At 43.5% G+C, this 17,582-nt stretch overlaps 1 protein-coding gene across 4 annotated transcripts in view; it reads left to right on the top strand.

Moving 5' to 3' along the window:
* The window catches only part of DCAF1 (DDB1 and CUL4 associated factor 1), a 50,389-nt gene that overhangs the window by 1,744 nt on the left and 31,063 nt on the right, over positions 1 to 17,582 (top strand). For 3 of the 4 annotated variants that reach the window (XM_071550605.1, XM_071550604.1, XM_071550603.1), the window contains exons 2-9: positions 4,330 to 4,447; positions 9,271 to 9,347; positions 10,181 to 10,254; positions 11,632 to 11,745; positions 13,430 to 13,567; positions 14,427 to 14,930; positions 16,088 to 16,189; positions 17,354 to 17,512. In XM_071550605.1, the coding sequence (XP_071406706.1) occupies positions 4,338 to 4,447; positions 9,271 to 9,347; positions 10,181 to 10,254; positions 11,632 to 11,745; positions 13,430 to 13,567; positions 14,427 to 14,930; positions 16,088 to 16,189; positions 17,354 to 17,512 (1,278 nt within the window). In that variant the 5' untranslated portion in view covers positions 4,330 to 4,337. Of the gene's footprint in view, positions 1 to 4,329; positions 4,448 to 9,270; positions 9,348 to 10,180; positions 10,255 to 11,631; positions 11,746 to 13,429; positions 13,568 to 14,426; positions 14,931 to 14,959; positions 15,980 to 16,087; positions 16,190 to 17,353; positions 17,513 to 17,582 lie in introns of those variants that run through there. The other variant, XM_071550606.1, reaches the window with a different exon arrangement.

Genomic DNA, 17,582 nt, shown 5'->3' with positions numbered 1-17,582 from the left:
TCAGACTCAACAGGTTCAGGTAATTTGCTGTCAGGTATCTATTTAAACATTATTTCTGATGAGAGGGAGAATTCTATTTGCAATTAAAGTAGGGAATTTTTTGTGTTAAAAAATAAATATGGAAGAACCTGTCCATGTACTGCTCAGTGCATTTAATTAGATTGCAGCTCATCAGTGGTGTTACATTAGTCTTCTCTATGTCATGTCCTTAGTCATGTTTAGCAACAGTATAAAAATATAAAACTTGCTTGAAGCCTGGTCAAAGTGTAGTTATTAGACTCTGAGTTGCCTGTATCTGTGTACATCTACAAATCCTCTTGTAGTTTTTGTCCATTAATTAATGGGCACATTAATTTAAATGTGCAATCTTTCTACAATGTTGATTAAAATTGGGATTTTTTGTGGGTTTTTTTTGTTTTGTTTTCCTGAGGTATCATTTCTCGGGTTTTTATGTGGCTCTCTCATTTTCCTTTTAAATTGCTAACACAGGGATTTTCTGCCCATTTCCCAAATAAACAAATTGCTCATTTTCAGAGTTTACAAGTAGATTTCTGTTCACCCAAGAGTTTTCATGGTTCAGAATGTGTGTCTGTGTGAAGTCGGTGTGTTCAGAACCTCCAAACCCCTTCCCTGGATGCACCCCCAGAGAGGGAGTGACCTGTGGTGGTGCTGCAGTGGGTGTGACACTCTGGTGTGTCCATGGACAGGAGGGTGGAGCTGAACTGACTCAGGATTTGGGGTTAGAGGTCAGTGGACTCCATTTCTTTGCTGTTCAGAGCTGTCTCACTAAGGTGACTCAAGCACTGAAGTGTCTGAGGTTTCAAAAGCATGTGAGTACATCGAGGAATCTGTGTCTGAATATTTCTTTGATTTCCCTTTTCTGCCAAATGTTTACATCTAAGTTCAGAAGAGTAAAATGCTTGTAACCCCCTTGCTGTGCTACTGGAATATTGAGTGGTGTTTGATACAGGAGCAATGCCCTGTGCACCATGAAACAGGCACGTGTGGGCTTCCAGTGGCAGAGCCCACAGCGATAGTTAAGGCTGCAAATATTTGTCACAGAATCCCAGGCACTCAGCAATAGGACAGGGGGGCACGGGCTCAAGCTCTGCCAGGGGAAATTGAAGTTGGAGAGCAGAAACAAATTTCTTTCCAGAGAGAGTGCTCAGGCATTGGAATGGGCTGCCCAGAGAGGGGGTGGATTCCCCATCCCTGAAGGTTTTTCAACTGAGTTTGGCCGTGGCACTGAGTGCCATGATCTGGTAAAGGGACTGGAGTTGGACCAAGGGTTGGACTTGATGATCTCGGAGGTCTTTTCCAACTCAATTGATTCTGTGATTCTGTGGTTTAATCACAGACTATTCTGAGTTGGAAGGGACCCACAAGAATCATCGAGTCCAACTCTTCAGTCAGTGACCCACACAGGGGATTGAACCCATGACCTTGGCATTATTACAACCAAGTCTTAACCAACTGAGCTCATCTCAGGGTCTTTCAAAGTCAAATGCTTTGAGGGAGTGCTTTGCATTTTGTTAATACCAGTTCTATTGATTCTAAGTGCATTTTGACTACAGTGGTGTTTGGGAAAAAAAATTCCATACTGAAATCTGTAGAAGGCCATGATTTTCAAAACTTATTAAGAAACACAATTACACCCCCTCCCCACCCCTGTATTGAAATCTCTGCTGTTTTCTGGAGGGCAATTTAAGATGGAATTTGTTCAGCAGCTTGTCCAAAGGAAATAGAAAAAGTCAGAGCTGGTCTCCTGGGCCTCCTCTCCAGCAGGCTGGGTGTATCTGCTGACAGCTACAGGGTAGTTCATACCGTTTGTGTTCTGGTCCTCTCTGCACAGTTTTTCACTTCGATTTATCATGGAATTCTTGGGTGAGGACAGTAGCAATCTCTGAGGTGCAGGTAGAATGGTTGTATTTAGCTGAATGGGAGGGATAAGCCTGCGGGATAGACAAGATGCCTCAGCAAAACATTCACTCTCATTGCTGTGTCCTGATAGAAAGGGGGATATTTTTGTATTTTATCTTCATTTCATGAAAATAGCTGTGTGTCAGCACCAGGTATTTGGATGATAATGTACTTTATTGAGGCAATACTCCAGATTTTGGGGCCAGCTGGATTTTTCTGTGTTCTCAGGGTTATTGTATAGCCCAGGCTGTCTCGGGGGCAGCGTGAGCAGTTCCCATGGTCTGCCTGACTGGAACTGTGTTGACCTGTTGCAGGTATTGCTGGACCTTTCTTATTTTCTGGCAGGAACAGTTAAGGGTTGTTAGACAAGTGTTGTTATGATGGCAGGAGGGCCTGTACAGGGCCTGTGCAAGCTCTGGGGTCACAGGGCCCTTCCTTCTGTGTCCCCTGGGGACAGAGTGAAGGTGGAGATGTCGGAAATGGTTCAGTGCAGATTCAGTTACAGCACTTGAGTTCTGAGGCCCAGAGTGGATTTGTCTGGATGTTTATCTGTGATATTTAAAAGCTCTGAAGTGCTGCTGGCAAGTGGTGTTCAGTTAATGAAAAAGGAAATGGATCTTTATGAGCTCAGAATAGTTTTCCATCTCAAAGGTGTTTCAGGGTGTGTGTGTGTGTACAGTCTCATTATGTTTGTTGCCTGCATCCAGGCCGTGTTTCTTCCTAAGCAGTTTATGCATTTGCGTTGAATTTCCTGGTGTAGTTCTGAGATGAATGAATAATGAATGCCCTAAATAAAATCAGAATTACTTGTGATTTAGAAAACATAACTTTTCTTTATGCTTAGGTAGCTTTTTGTTACCATATGCTCACTTCATATAGTAATTATCAAAATGGTGTTCTTGTAGTCTCAGGTTTATCTTCCATAGTGTTTGGGTGGAGATTTTTGTGCAGTTTCTCCCAGTTTCACCACCCGCCAGGTGATCTTCACTTCTTGGCTCCCATTTAACTAACCAGTCACAATACATTAAATTCAGAATTACCTGTGAGACAAGAGGTAGAGCTGTAGGATTGTTCATGCATTACCTGAGCGAGGAAAGCTTTTAAACCACTCCGAGGTGTCTATCCTCAGTTCAGCATGGCATTGTTTTTCAGAGAGAATTTGGGCTGTGAATGCTTATATAATCCATGTTGGCCTGTGGCTACCTTCATAGTCTGTCATTTGACTCATCCCTGAATTTCAAGTATGTCACTGTCTTAAACATATCTGTATTTAATATTGTTTTAGAAAGCTCTTTCCCCGTGTCAGTTGTGAAAAATGAGTATTTAATCTCATGGCAGGTGGATATTGGCCATGTCATGGCTATGTGGTTAATGGAATGCTGGAGATCTGTGTGGTTTGGGATGTAAAGGAATCTCTTTTGCTTTGATTTCTCACCCTCCTGTCAGTACAAGGTCAGTTTATAAATTAGGATTGGGTATTCCTTCCTCCAGAAGTTACAACTCTTCACAGCGATCACAGTCTGACAGGTTGGGAACTGAGGGCACAGCAGTGTTTCGAGACAGGTTTTGTTCTAGTTTACTTGTCAGGTTGACAGAAGGTGACATCTGGAAGTTTAGAGGCTTAAACAGAATCTACGGTGATAGTTCTCTTCATTAAATGGTACCTTAACAAGCTACTTAGTGCTGTAGAGGGATTCACTTTTGAGGATGAGAAGATAAATCTTCTGTCAGCTGCTGTCAGGAAAGTGAAGGCTGATAAACCTGAAGTAATTGCTCCAGTGCTCCTTCCTGTGATCATCCTTCCTTCCTTCCTATGGGATCCACTGGCTGTTCTTGGAAACCTTGAACAAGTGGCCAAGTGGGGCCCTGCTCTTTCTCAGCCACCACAGTCCTGGAGCTGCTCCCGTGCCCACAGCTGCTCCTGGCACTGTGTTCCTGGTATGTTTGTTGGCACTTCCACTGCTGTCTGGAGGGTGTAAAACAGGAGTAATGACACTGATCCCAGCCTTGCTGCCCTGGCTTGGCTGGCTGTGGAGTAAATCCCCAGCTGGGGCTCACCCAGGCTGCTGGAGTGGGGGTAGAGCTGTCCAGAGGCTCAGCAGAGCCCGGCCCTGGGTGAGTGTGCACACCTGTGTGCTGGCCAGGCTGCCCTGCGCCGGGCAGGGCCTGTGTGCACAGTGAGTGCTTGCTCTGTAGCCTTCAGGCAGAGGACCAAAAGGAAACTTTTAGCTTTGAAAGCAGAGTTCTGTCATTGATCTTCTCTCTCCTTGTTGCTGAGTAGTTATTTGGCTCTTTCAAATGACTTGTAATCTTTGATTTAGGTTGTTTTCAGTGCATACAGTGAAATGATGTGATTTCTTGCACATTTTTATGCCTTTCTTTTTCTTCTGGTTGTTACCCCTGCCTTAGGCTAAGCCATGACTTCAGGATCTGGGCATGTGGACTCCAAGGCTGAGCTCACTACTTTGCTTGAGCAATGGGAGAAAGAACATGGCAGCGGGCAGGACATGGTCCCTATTCTCACCAGGTAAGATCTGTTCAGCAAATTCCTAAAATTGAGTATCTGAAGTTACTTGACAGCAGCTTTTACTACATTTTTGCTTGAGGTGTTCACATACTTCATAACCTGTAATTAATTTCTGTGGTCTGAAAGTTGAACTGTAAGTGGGGTACTTAAATACCATTTTTAGTAAGAAGTTTTTATTGCAAAGATCTTACACAGACTGCCTCTAAAACATGAATTTAATTCTCAGAAATAATAGAAATCAGAAAAATAATTAATAGTTGAAATACGTCTGGTATTTTAACCTGAAGTTTCTGAAACATTGATCAAGATGGGAATCTGTGAGAATGTTTTTCCATCCTTGGTGTTGTGAGGGGTTTGAGATTGCAGGAACAGTGGTCAGATTAAATGGAAGGACGAGAGTAACGGGAATTACATGGAGAAAATATTACTGAAGCTCATAGGGCATGTTTGAAGTGAAATTTTAAAACTTGGTTTACTGTTTTAAAGTGTGTATTGATTGACTGGCATTGTATTGCATGTGTGAAGAAAATCTTCCCTGGGCCAATGAATTATCTTTAGGAGCTGTGTAGGTAACACCATAACATTTGAGTTATCAGCTGGATTGGTGGTTTCCTAAGCCAGGCCTCACTTGGGTAGCCTGACACTACTCTTGATTTAGTAGGAGAGTCACGGAAATTCCTCCCAATTCCGCCTCACAGCTTTGCTGGCAGACCCGTGGCCTGCCTGGTGTGTGCAGGACTGAACTGCTCTGGACTCAGGGGCAATACAGGGTTCTGTTCTGCCCTGCCCCTGCGTTGTCAGGCCAGACAAGTCAGCTCTTGGAGTCTGAGCTGGCACTGGGTGGAAGCAACAGGAATCTGGTGGAGCTGTGCCATCTGTAGCCTCACTTACTGAGCACAACTTCTTTGCTGTTCTTACTGCATTTTAAAAATAGCAGCACAGAAGAGGGAGATGAGCAACAGAAAACCAACCCTAAAAGCTTGAAAATTAGTAGGTCTCTTGAAAATCATGAGCCATGTTTTGGTGCATCTTTGGGTATTGTCTGAAGAAAACATTTGTGTTGTTTGAAGGCTTTTTCTTGTAGGCATAACCAGAAATTGACTGTATTCTAAGAAATTTAAAGACATTTGAATTAAACATGTCTTTTCTTGTGTTTATAGCAGTCTGGCACTTCTTGCTCCCACTCAGCTCCTGGAGCTCCCTACATTATTTATGCCCAGACAAGTTTGATAACACTCTGTTGATTCTCAGGGTTTCAGTGCAGCAGGCAGAGTGGTTATAAATGGGGAAAGCTTGGGAGTTTTGGCTTTAGTGGAGATAGTCTGGATTTATTTAAGGTAGATAGCAGGGGAATCTACTGGCTTTGTTGGAAACTGGATTTACAGTGCCTCAGGTATCAGTGAAAGCCATGTGTGTGTGTCTGGAGAAGGGAGTTTGAGGTATTTAGAATTTTCTGGTAGAGATACTCCCCAGGAATCCTCACCGACTGGAGGTTGCACTGGCCTGAGTCAGAGTAATGCCCTTACAGATTGTTTTAGTCTTCAGGCAGAGGAAGCTGTGGTCATACTTGTTCATGAGTGATACTTCTCTACTTCCTTTCACGTCCTGAGCAAAATGGGAGAAAACTTCCCTGTGTGGGTGGGGGTCTGTTAAATGTGGTGCTGGGGCAGCACATGGGAGAGTTCAGTCATGAGTGGTTCAACAGTAACAGGGCAGGGACAGCAACAGGGAGGTTTGTAGGCCATGGCTGAATTGTCACTTCCAAACAAGCTGGTTTTCTGGATTTACAAACTCTGGAGTGTTAGAAAGTATGAACTGGATAAATTGTTTGGAAATCTGTCAGCAAGCAACAGATACTAAATATACTTGGTTTTCCAAAATATTGTGAATTGAAGTGATCCTGCAAGAGCGTAAGTTCATAAACTGGATGCAAGTCATGTTAACCACTCAGGCAAATCCTGGGAGTCGGATCTTTTGCTGCATCCCAGGATCCTCTTTCATTAGGGGATAAATCAGCAGTTTAACGTCGTAACTTGGATCTCCACAAACCAGGTGTGTTGGTGTGGAATCCTGGAGCATCCTGTGCTGTGGCATCTGCCATAAGGACTCAGGCTGGTCATTACTAGCAAGTGATGACACAGAGCTGGATTAGGATGTCTGTGTTATGCTGCGTGGGTCACTGGGAACCTTGCACAGCTGACATCCTGCCCTCTGTGTACCACTGCTCCTTCCTGCCCTACTCCCAGGGAGCTCAGTTTGTGGCAAGGGAAAATGGGAACCTGACTAACTTTCCAAAGACAGTTGTAAAGAGAAAAAAATAGTTAGAAGTAAGGGGAAGGACTCCCTGCCTCTGTGCAAATCCTAGATCTTGTCTGCAAACTTTGAAGTGGCTGGAGAACCATTATAGTGCCAAGTGAGCACAAAGGAAGTCTTGAAACCTGAATTAAAGTTCTGTGGTTTTGTTAGATCCCTGTGTACCTGGTGTGAGTGTTAGAAGGTGGGAATGAGCTTTGTTAGTTATTTGACTCCTCTGTTGCTTCAACTGAGAATTGACAGAGCTGTTGATCTGGGTAGATCCGTCCAAGTCAGGTCACAAACCACCTTTGTATGTGTTAGTTAAAAGAAGGGTATTGTAAGGAAGTTTTTTCTTTTTCTTTCTGACAGTCTGTTTTAAAGAGGCAGTGACTTTTTTGATTTTGATCAAACAATTGTGACTTATTGTTTCAAACCCCCCTCATAATTAGTGATTCACATGCCTGTTTCATGTAGCCTGTGGTAATGTTGTTGTCCCTGAAACCACTGGGAGCTGGCTTACAGTTTGGCTGCCTACCCAGACAGGAGGCACTGGCCAGAGTGCTGTGCTCACTTTCCATGCTGCTTGTCTGTCCTTTCTGGCATGTGATCAAAATGCTAATTATCACCTCAAAAGACCTGACAAGTTGAGGGTGCTGCTTCCCCACGCCCCATTTATCCGAGTTGTCTGTCAGCAGACACCCCTCAAGCTATTAGTTCTCATGTTAAAAAATGAGGGGCTGGCAGTGGAGTGTTTAAGTAAGTTGCTTTTGCCAGAATTTCTTGAGAGCTCAAGCTGTGGCACCTGTTATTAATAGGAAACACAATTTGCATCCCTTCAGAATCAGGCTTATAAAAGTAAATATTGGAAGCCCACAGGATCAACAGTTTGGTAGATAATTGTCAGACCAGAGGCAAGCAGGAAAGTTCTCTGCTTGTTCCCAGTGAGCTGAATTGCTGTTCCTACAGTCTGGCAGGATCATCCTCTCAAGTCAGTGTCGTTCAGAGGCAGGACTAAGAACATTTATGCCTCTGATTGTCCCTGGGAACACTGGATATTTTCTGGAAGTAGCAGGAATGGAGTAGAAGTCAGTGGTGTTCTGTAAGGGAAATCCCCCGCGAAAGACAAATACTCTTCCAGGGGTTACTGCAGCCTTCGAGCAGTTTTCCCTCCCCTGTAATCAACTCTGCCCAGATTCCTACCCTGAGGTATTAAGACCTTGTTTTAAAGTGCTGTGCTGCACACGGGCTCTGCACCCCACTCTGGACCTCAGGAGAGGGGAGGGAGTGGTGTTTTATACCAGGGAACTAAGATTTCATTTGCTAATGTTTTTTAATCGAATTGAGTGCTCTTTATTTCACATAAAATTGCATGTATTTCTGTTTTAACACTTCATGGAGAAATACAGTGGATAATGATGGAATTATTTTTTGCTTGCCCATGAGATAATTTCCCTCGTCTTGATTTTGGTTAAATAAAAACTATAATTAATTCCTGTACTGCTGATTCTAAATGAATTAGAGCATAGGATTTCTTGTGTCTTCTGAGGCTACTCCTCAGTTTAGGAGAAAGCAAAGCTTCAAAACAACCCTCAGTTGTTTTTTTTTCTGATACAGAGGAGCATTGAATGTATTTTGAAGGTCTGTGAATGAGAGGCTGGCTGAGTTTCTCCACTGTGGTAGCTGACACCAAAACATTGATAGCTGAATAGAGATTATGCAACACTTCCTAAAAATATTTGATATTTACTAGTGGTACAACATGATTGAAATTTAATATGCAAAATAACAAAAAACTGTGGAGGTAGTTTGAGCAGCTGCCCTTGCATACACTGAAGAGGGAGGAGGACTAAGTCAGTCACCTGTTCAGGACTTGCTCTGCTGCAAAAGAAAGACACTGTGGGGCTGAGAAGTGCTGCTCGAGCCCTTTATTTGCTTGAGTTCTCTACACCACCAGGATTCTGGCATGAGTAAATAAAAGGTGTTGGCCCCCAGAGTGTCATGTTTGTGCAGGTCTGGGGTGTTGATACGGGTTCAGTGGGTCTTGGAGCACAGTGAGAGGATGAGATAGTAGAGGCCAGTCTCTTTCTCTCTCCTCTGTTATGGACAGCCTGAACTCCTGTGTGGGCAGTGTGTACTGTTCAGGTGCAAGCCAGTGGGCTGGTATAGAGTGCTCTGACAGACCTGATTCTCCCAGGCACTCAGCAATAGGACAAGGGGGCACGGGCTTAAGCTCTGCCAGGGGAAATTGAAGTTGGAGATCAGAAAAAAATTATTTCCAGAGAGAGTACTCAGGCATTGGAACGGGCTGCCCAGAGAGGGTGTGGATTCCCCATCCCTGGAGGTTTTTCAGCTGGGATTGGCCGTGGCACTGAGTGCCATGATCTGGTAAAGGTACTGGAGTTGGACCAAGGGTTGGACTTGATGATCTCGGAGGTCTTTTCCAACCCAATCCATTCTATGATTCTGTGTGAGGGGCACTCAGGGCAGGCTGGGTGTGCATTGTGTTCATGGTGTGGTTCCCCCCGCAGAATGTCGGAGCTGATAGAGAAGGAGACTGAAGAGTACCGCAAGGGGGACCCGGACCCCTTCGATGACCGACACCCAGGTGAGGTGTCCTGAGGGGCTTTGGCAGCACCACCTTTGTCCCCGTGAGTGAATACCTGGGAACTCATTGTTATGGTTTGAGCTGGCAAAATGCCAACTGCCTCATACAGAGTCAAAGCATCCCCTCCCAGGGAAAAGAAGTGAGGGGAAAAAACCCCAGAAATGAAGCTTTGAAATGGTGAGGGTTTTATATTTACACAGAAGATAAGAAAATTTAAAATGGAATATGATACAACACATATTGCAAAGTAATAACCCTCCACCGAGTCACCCAGTTAATAACCCAGATTCCAACCACCCAAATCCCAGAAAACCTCCACAAACTCTTCCCAAGAAAACTTCCCAGCAAGAGAGAGAGAAGTTAACAAGAAAATGTTCACCTCCCTAGATAAACAACAGCGCAGATGACTCTCAGGAGTCATGGCAGCAGGATCCTCTCAGGTCAGGACCGAAAGAGAAAGAGACTCCTCCTCCCTCTCTTATTATACCCCCTTGTCACTTCTTGATTATGTCAGATGATATGAAATACCTCTTTAGTTGCTTAAGTCAGGTGATGTTTGTCCCTTCCAATCTATGTCACATCCTTTGAGGCCTGCTAAAAACTGAGGCCTAAATAAGGCCTATACTGAAACTAAAGCCAAAACTACCACACTCATATAAGAGTACACATGTGCCAGCTGCTGATGCAGGTCTGACACTACTTTTGCACTGGGAAATGCTGCTCTGTGGTGCTGACAGTAGCGTGTTCCACGGTCAGTTGGAGGAGATAGCAGTTCAGTTCTAATCCTGACATCCTGAGGCAGGTGGATGAGTGTTTGCCTATTCCTCCCGCAGGCCGAGCGGATCCGGAGTGCATGCTGGGGCACTTACTGAGGATACTTTTCAAGAATGATGATTTCATGAATGCGGTAGGTTTGCTCCAAGAACTGCATCTGTCAATTCCTGGCAGCGCCTTAGGGCTTTTATTTCCTGTGTGCTGGTTCACCTCAGTACTTGTTTAATATTTATTTTAGTGGTGTCAGGACTATCTCTTCCACAGCAGTGGTTTTTAAAATGGGTTTAAGAGCAATTCATTTGCCACTGCTAAAGAGACTCAAGGAAAGCAGAGTTGATGAGCTGTTGGAATGTGTGTAGCAACTTGTTTTCAAGGTTTGTCAGTCTCTTTCAAGAAAATGTAGCTCTTCTCATACAAGTATAAAAGTGTAACTTCTTTCTGTGATGCAAATACCAGTAATTCCAATGCCCTGTCTCTGAGTATTTTGAGATGCTGAGCTGCCTGGAGGAGCAGAAGAGTATGTATCAGCTCTAGAAGACTCAACCAGAGGATTAGGAGGCAGGAGTTGGGGTTTCCCCTTACATTTCTGTACTCGAACAGGACTTCATAGCTAGAATTTTTGTTATCCTTGCATCCCTGTAAGCACCCGTGTTGGGAGAGGCTTGGCATCAGCCCCTGCATTTGCCCGACCCCACGTTAGGCTGGCAAGGTCAGTCTGACCTTGGAGCAGCCAGAAGGAGAAGTAAACAACTTCAGCCCCTTGGTAAACAGCGCCAGGCTGTCGCCAAAGGTGGGCTGCCCAGCACATGGACAGCTGTGATAGCTGGCTTTCAGCCAATGGGAAAAGCCCCTCAGGTCGTGACCAAAGCCCTTTGACCTATCCCAAGCCACCCGGGTTCGTGTGTACCCTCTCAAAACCCTATATAACCTGTTTAGCCCCCCAATAAAGGGATGCTGAACGTTCTTTTAACCATTTTGGAGCCTGGAGCTTTATCTCTGTGAGAATTCATCCAGGTATCTGGCACTGAAAACCCAGGGTCATGCTGGGGATGGGCAGGCCGGGACGCTGAAAAACCTTTTGCGGATACAACAACAGCTGAGCTTTTCCCTACACACCTGTACACACTGCTGTAAGGATTCTGACAGATGGCTTGCGTGTAGCTCTCTGTGTGAAACTGCAAGTGATAAGCAAACGTAGATACAATTAAAAATGTTCTGTGTTTTAGTGATTATCTTTTCATGTTTACACTGTTACTGTCACGATTTTTTAAACCATGTCTTTACAAATCAGTTCAAGAGTGAGTGAGAAGCAAATTGGAGGTTCTCCGATTGCTTCTCTGAGAAGTAATTTCAGCTTCTGAGGCACTGGGGGAACATTTTAAAGGCTGGTCATATTGAGATCCAGGGCTTGGACTGGCATTCCTTACCTTACCGTTTGGCTGCTGTGGGAGCTGTAAGGCTCAGGTTTGGGTCAGTCTGATTTCAAACCATTGCTGTTCCTGATCTCCAGCTGGTGAATGCTTATGTGATGACAAGCAGAGAGCCTCCCCTGAACACTGCTGCCTGCCGACTCCTGCTGGACATCATGCCGGGACTGGAAACAGCTGTTGTCTTTCAGGAAAAGGTATCACCTGTGCTAATGCTTGGCTTTCAGGCTTGCTGTGTTACAGGCTCCAACAAGTCTTCCCAAAGAGTAAAAAGCCATACTGAAATCCTGTCCCTGGGAGACAATCTGTTCAGACTTTCTGGTCTTGGCTTATTCAATTAATGAAATCTTGGGTATTTCACAGCTTTTTAGTGTAATGTGGCTGATTCAAACAGGAGCTGGAATTTAATGCTAATGATTTGGGAAATGTAATTTGAATTGTTACTTCATAGGCCTGTAAGTGGAGCAGGCTGTGTAGAACATGGGGGACTGCAGGAGTGGTGCCCAGTAATCCCCAGCTCCAGCAGAGCGATAGTGTTACTAGAACAAAGTGATAAGCAAGTCATACTTTAACTAAGCAGTCTAAAATCCACATGCTTTGTGGGGATTATCTGGAACTGTGATGGGCAGCTGACTCAGGTTGCTGTATGTTGACAAGTGCGTTGTTCTGAAGGAATGCACAGGGAGCTGAAAGTGAGGAGAAAGTGAATTTCACTCCTGAGCCACTTCCGTAAAAAATTGTTTTTCTGAAGTTTGCAAATGAAGTACTTACTTTGTTTACTATTGAAAATATGGATATGAACTCTTAAGTGTGATAAAAGAATAATGTTCTCCCTTTGCAAAAGATTTCATTTAATCTGAGCTGTTTGTGATCTGTCCAAAGCTAAGGCTGGGACATCTTGATCCAAAAAAAATTTAAAACCAAAACTGTAGCTCCCCATTTGTGGAGAACATAGCGATTTCCAGAGACTAAAGCTCTCTGCAAGCTGAAGTAAACTAAGTTTTGCATTTAAGGACTTTTTTCCTGTTGATTTGAGATTATCTAGAGCTCTGTTCTGGCACTGGCCTCCTCTATGTGGGAGACTTTAGGATATCCATGGGAAGAGAGCGTTGTTCTGGTCACAAAGAGGCCCTCTAGTGACCAAGGGATTTCACATCTCATAAGTTAGTGGGTTTTTTTAATTACATAAAAGCATTTAAATAGTAATTCAATTGTCTTTAAATATATAACAGACAAATCTTTAAAAATCTGTGAGCTGAATGTTCTCATTGTGTCTGTTCCTTATTACCTTTCCCTGATGTTTTTTTATATTGTACCTGTGATTCAAATTATGTGCAAGATTCCCATCATGATGATGATGTGTTCTTGTATGTTTCAAAATCCAGTAGTGTTTTAGAGAAAAAATTAGTCTTTCATTCTAAAACACTGTCTTTTTTAATTGATTAAATTTAGCCAAATTCCATTCTCTTGGTGTGAGTTCAACACAGCTTCTTTGAAATCTGCTAAATTGCTGGAGATTTTTCTTAGTGAAACTGCCAGGAGCTTTGGGCTTGTTTGTTTGGACTGATCAATTCATACCTGTAGTGTTTTGCTGCTTCCTAAGCAAGTACCTTCACTGGCCACTTGAGAAGGTTTTTTTCCAGGTGTGCAGATCCAAATATCTGATGCTTGGGAATAGTTTAATGCAGCTTAAAGTGTTAGATTTATTTATTTATTTATTTAGTTCCTGGTATTTTTATTCATTACATGATTGGTAGGAAATCTAGCCTGGTCATTACTAGGAATAGGAAGAATTGTTCCCAACAAGTTCTTTCACTGGGACCGAGAAGTTAAAGGTTAAATGTAACTGTTGGAACTGCTTTCTCAATTTCTCCATTCTAGGAAGGCATAGTTGAAAATCTCTTTAAGTGGGCACGAGAGGCCGATCAGCCGCTGAGGACGTACGCGACGGGGCTGCTGGGGGGAGCTATGGAAAACCAGGACATTGCTGCCAATTACAGGGATGAGAACTCACAACTGGTAATCACCTCTCGATCACTTCCCCTTTGTAGAGGGCAGATGCCTTTACCATTTTTAATTTTTATTTATGGGGAGCTCCCATTCAAGAGTTAATGTATTGTTCTTATAGTGACTGTGATAATATCTGTAGGAGTCAGTAGCTCATGGTTTCCATCCTTTCCTGATGGTGCATATGCTGGTTGGAGCTGCCTGTTGTACCAGCTGTGTTAAAAATGCCAGTGGAAACCTGAGAAAGCAAATACTTTACTTTTTAATGAGACTCATTCATAGTTTCCTTAAAGAAAAACTTTCAGCAGTTTTACACCTGTAACTCCTGCATGTTGTGGTTTACCCACGAGACAAAGGTTTTAAAAAGAAAGGTAAGTCAGCATGGAGAGAACTATGATGAAAATGCATTCACTTTTCACCTTTAAAAGTTAAAGCACAACCTTGAGTGTTGTGGAGCTGCAATTTACAAAGCTGCTGCTTCGAAAGGGAATGTTGCCTTTATTCCAGGCCAGGCAGAGCTGATGGAAGGGAATGTTGCCTTTATTCCAGGCCAGGCAGAGCTGATGGAAAGATGCTGCAAGTGCTGTGTGGTTCTATTAACACCAATACATCTTGTCTGCTTTAAGTGGCTTTCAAGCCACTTCCTTCTCACTCAGGAGACTTGGTGCTGCTATTTTAGAATCAAAGTAGCTGTAGCAGAAAAGGATTTGAGGTCTCTTACTCACTTTGACGTCATTATTTCTTTGAGCAAATGTACACCACAGCATACTTGGCAGTTTATGTTCTGGGGAGGATTATGTGATGATAACAAAAAATATGGCTGAGGAGAGTTGTAAAGTGTGTTCTCATGAGTGCTGCTTTTCTGGAACAGGTGGCTCTGGTGCTTCGTCGGCTGCGGGAGTTACAGGTCACTGAAATGACCACAAAGCAGGAAAACAAACGTCCCAGCCCTCGGAAAGTGCCCTCAGATCCTCTGCTGCCTCTTGATGAAGAGGCTGTGGATATGGATTACGGGGAGATGACCGTAGATGGAGAGCAAGAGGAAGTTTCTGGTGATATGGACATCTCCTTTCATCTTGATTCAAGTCACAAAACCAGTAGCAGAGTTAACTCTGCTGCAAAGCTGGATGATGGGGGCCTGAGGAAAAGCAAGTCAGGGAAACAGCATGAGAGAGATGGCTTCCGGAAGGCCAAGCAAAAGCTGGGCTTTTCCACCCCCGAAACAGAGCGGATGTTCGTGGAACTGTCCAACAGCAGCTGGTCAGAAATGTCCCCGTGGGTGATTGGCACTAATTACACACTTTACCCCTTGACTCCTGCCATAGAGCAGAGGCTGATTCTGCAGTACCTGACTCCCTTGGGGGAGTACCAAGAGGTGAGCATGTGATGGGGGGAGGAGTCACTAATGTGCTCCAGTTCTCCTGACAAAGCTGTGGTATTGTGGGGGGAAATTTGCACAATTGTTACATTGCTCTCTGATGTTTCCTGTTATGATCAAAGACAGGTAATGTTTCCTAAGTGGCTGATGACTTTCAGATTGATGAAGTCATTAGTTTGAGTATTACTTGGTAGGTAATACTCAAACCTGAACCTCGCAGGTGTGTGGTCTAGTAGTTGGAGCATGGCACTAGGGATTTTATTCCATGTTTCTGTTAAACTTGGTGATTGTTTACATGACACAGGGCAAGTAATTTTGAAATGCAGACATTTTTTGTGTTTCCTACTGGGGACGTGATAAGACTCCTGCAATTAAAAGTCTGAGAAATAACTTGAAACTCTAAATTAAGTGGTTTGTGTAACCTCTGCAGTAGTTCTGAGGACAAGTGGCAGGGCAGGGCCCATGTTATGAAGATGCTTTTGAGAGCTGATATTACTTAAATAGACACAGTAGTGTGGCCATGTCAGATTTACCAAAGTATACTTCCATTTTCCATTTTTCCTTTTTTTTTTTTAGGTGGTTTAGCTTAATTTGTAACAGAACAAAGCAACACAGTTTTGCTTTGTGATATACATTGTGTGTGCACATGTGTGCCTTGCTTCTGTGAGAGCCAGAAACCCTTATCCCCCAACACCCTGCATGCTGACTGGATTGCTTCATATGCCAGCAATAACAGGATATAAAAGTAGGAATTGATAGCATAAAGCTGTTAGAAAGACCTATGCAAAGGGTTTTGGTTTGTTGCCCTGCTCTCCTGTTTTTTCTGTTCAGTTGTTGGGGAGTTGTCTTTGCACAGATGGAAGGTGGAGCCCCTCTCCAGTGTGGTATCTGTGTGGACTTCCATAGCCGCACTTGAAGGAGAGTCTTAAGATTTCCGTGTGGCAGCTGCCATGCCCCTTCTGCAGTCAGCAGAGTATTACAAGAGGTCTGTTAACCTTTATTGCTTCCTATGGATGGAGCTGGTTACCACTGACCTCTCACAACAGGTATCTGCTAATAGGGGAAAACTGGGGGTTTGAGAGAGTATAAACCAAAACAGACCTTGTGTTTCCCATGAAACATTCAGCTACTGTCCCATCTTTCTTTTTTCTCAGCTCCTCCCCATCTTTATGCAGCTGGGATCGAGGGAGCTGATGATGTACTACATTGATCTGAAGCGAACCAACGATGTGCTGCTCACTTTTGAAGCCCTTAAGGTAAAGTACTTCCATAATACATAAAATACATCATTAACATTGTAAAAGGATTGAATATATGACCGCCACATGTCAAAGGCAAGTGCTCATCTTCTCTAGGCCTGTGTCTTGCAGCATTCCCTGGAGTTGGGATTGGCTTTCACTCAATTTGAATGGGTTGCAGTTTTGTTTTTTGAACTCTTGAGTATTTAAAAGGAAAATACATGAAAGGGAGGAGAGGGTAAAGAGATCTTTATTGTTTAGATGTCATTAATTTCACTTGCCATCTGCCTATCTAAAGATGATAAGAATTTCTTTTTCTGTGAACTGCTTGTGTTCCTGCTGCCCTTAGGTGGCATTCCTGAGTTGTTCTACTTGTCTGCCGTCTCAAGGGACTTTTGTGAGGGGTAAGAAGCATAAGCATCTTACTGCCAGAAGCCTCAGCATGACATTTCTAGCTTAGTGTTTGAAATACAGTAGTTTTGTGTGAGTAGTCTTTAAGGTTACTTCCCCAAGGTGTAAAGCCACACAAAATAACCAAGTCAAACCTGCAGTACAGCCGCACAAGTTAAACTTTTCTTTGCGTTTTTTGCCCTCTTTTACAGTAACTTCTCTGCCTCTGATCCTCCAGTGTCTCCTTCCTCTCTGTATCTTTGTAATTTGAGAATTTATTTCCAAGGAGCAGTGTTCCTACATCAGTTGGGAGTGGAGAGGGGTTTTCAGTGGTCCTTACTGTTTCCTCTTAAGGTGTTGGTAATACAGAAAAGTTGTGTGCAGCACACTTCAGTGAGGCTGCCAACTTCTGTTTAATTGCCTTTATGCTTCATTTTGTAAAATTCTTCTTGTCAGCAATATGGCAATAATCAAAGTGTGAATGGACATTTAAATAGCATTTAGTGCTAATAGAAAGTGAGTGAATTGGAAAAGAATAGGAAGACATTAAGGGGCCTTGTTGGATAATTTCTGAGTTGCTCTTCTATTCAAGATGTATAAAATGAAGTGCTAGTGCCTTTTTTGCTTTTATATTGGGATAAATGCTGCATTCTGGGTTAAATATAATGGGAGGAAGAAACGAGGTGGGCAAAGCATGAAGCACTTGCTTTTTCTGCTGTCTGTTTTTCTGTGGGTTGTGAGTGGAATTGATGTCAATTTGAGGAATTACAGTCTGCTTTTATCCTTCCTTAGCATTTGGCATCATTGCTACTGCACAACAAGTTTGCAACGGAGTTTGTTGCTCATGGAGGGGTGCAAAAGTTGCTGGAGATTCCTCGTCCTTCCATGGCAGCCACAGGGGTGTCCATGTGCTTGTACTATTTGTCGTACAACCAGGATGCCATGGAGAGGGTAAGAGTTGTCCTTGTCCTGTAACTGCAGTGATTTCATGGTTTGTCAGTGTTCTACCTGTTTTCAAACA

This window comes from Pithys albifrons, chromosome 3, assembly GCF_047495875.1.
Source record: "Pithys albifrons albifrons isolate INPA30051 chromosome 3, PitAlb_v1, whole genome shotgun sequence".
NCBI classification, from domain to species: Eukaryota; Metazoa; Chordata; class Aves; order Passeriformes; family Thamnophilidae; genus Pithys; species Pithys albifrons.
The sequence above is the reverse complement of the archived record's forward strand: the minus strand, read 5'-3'. Positions and strand labels throughout refer to the sequence as shown.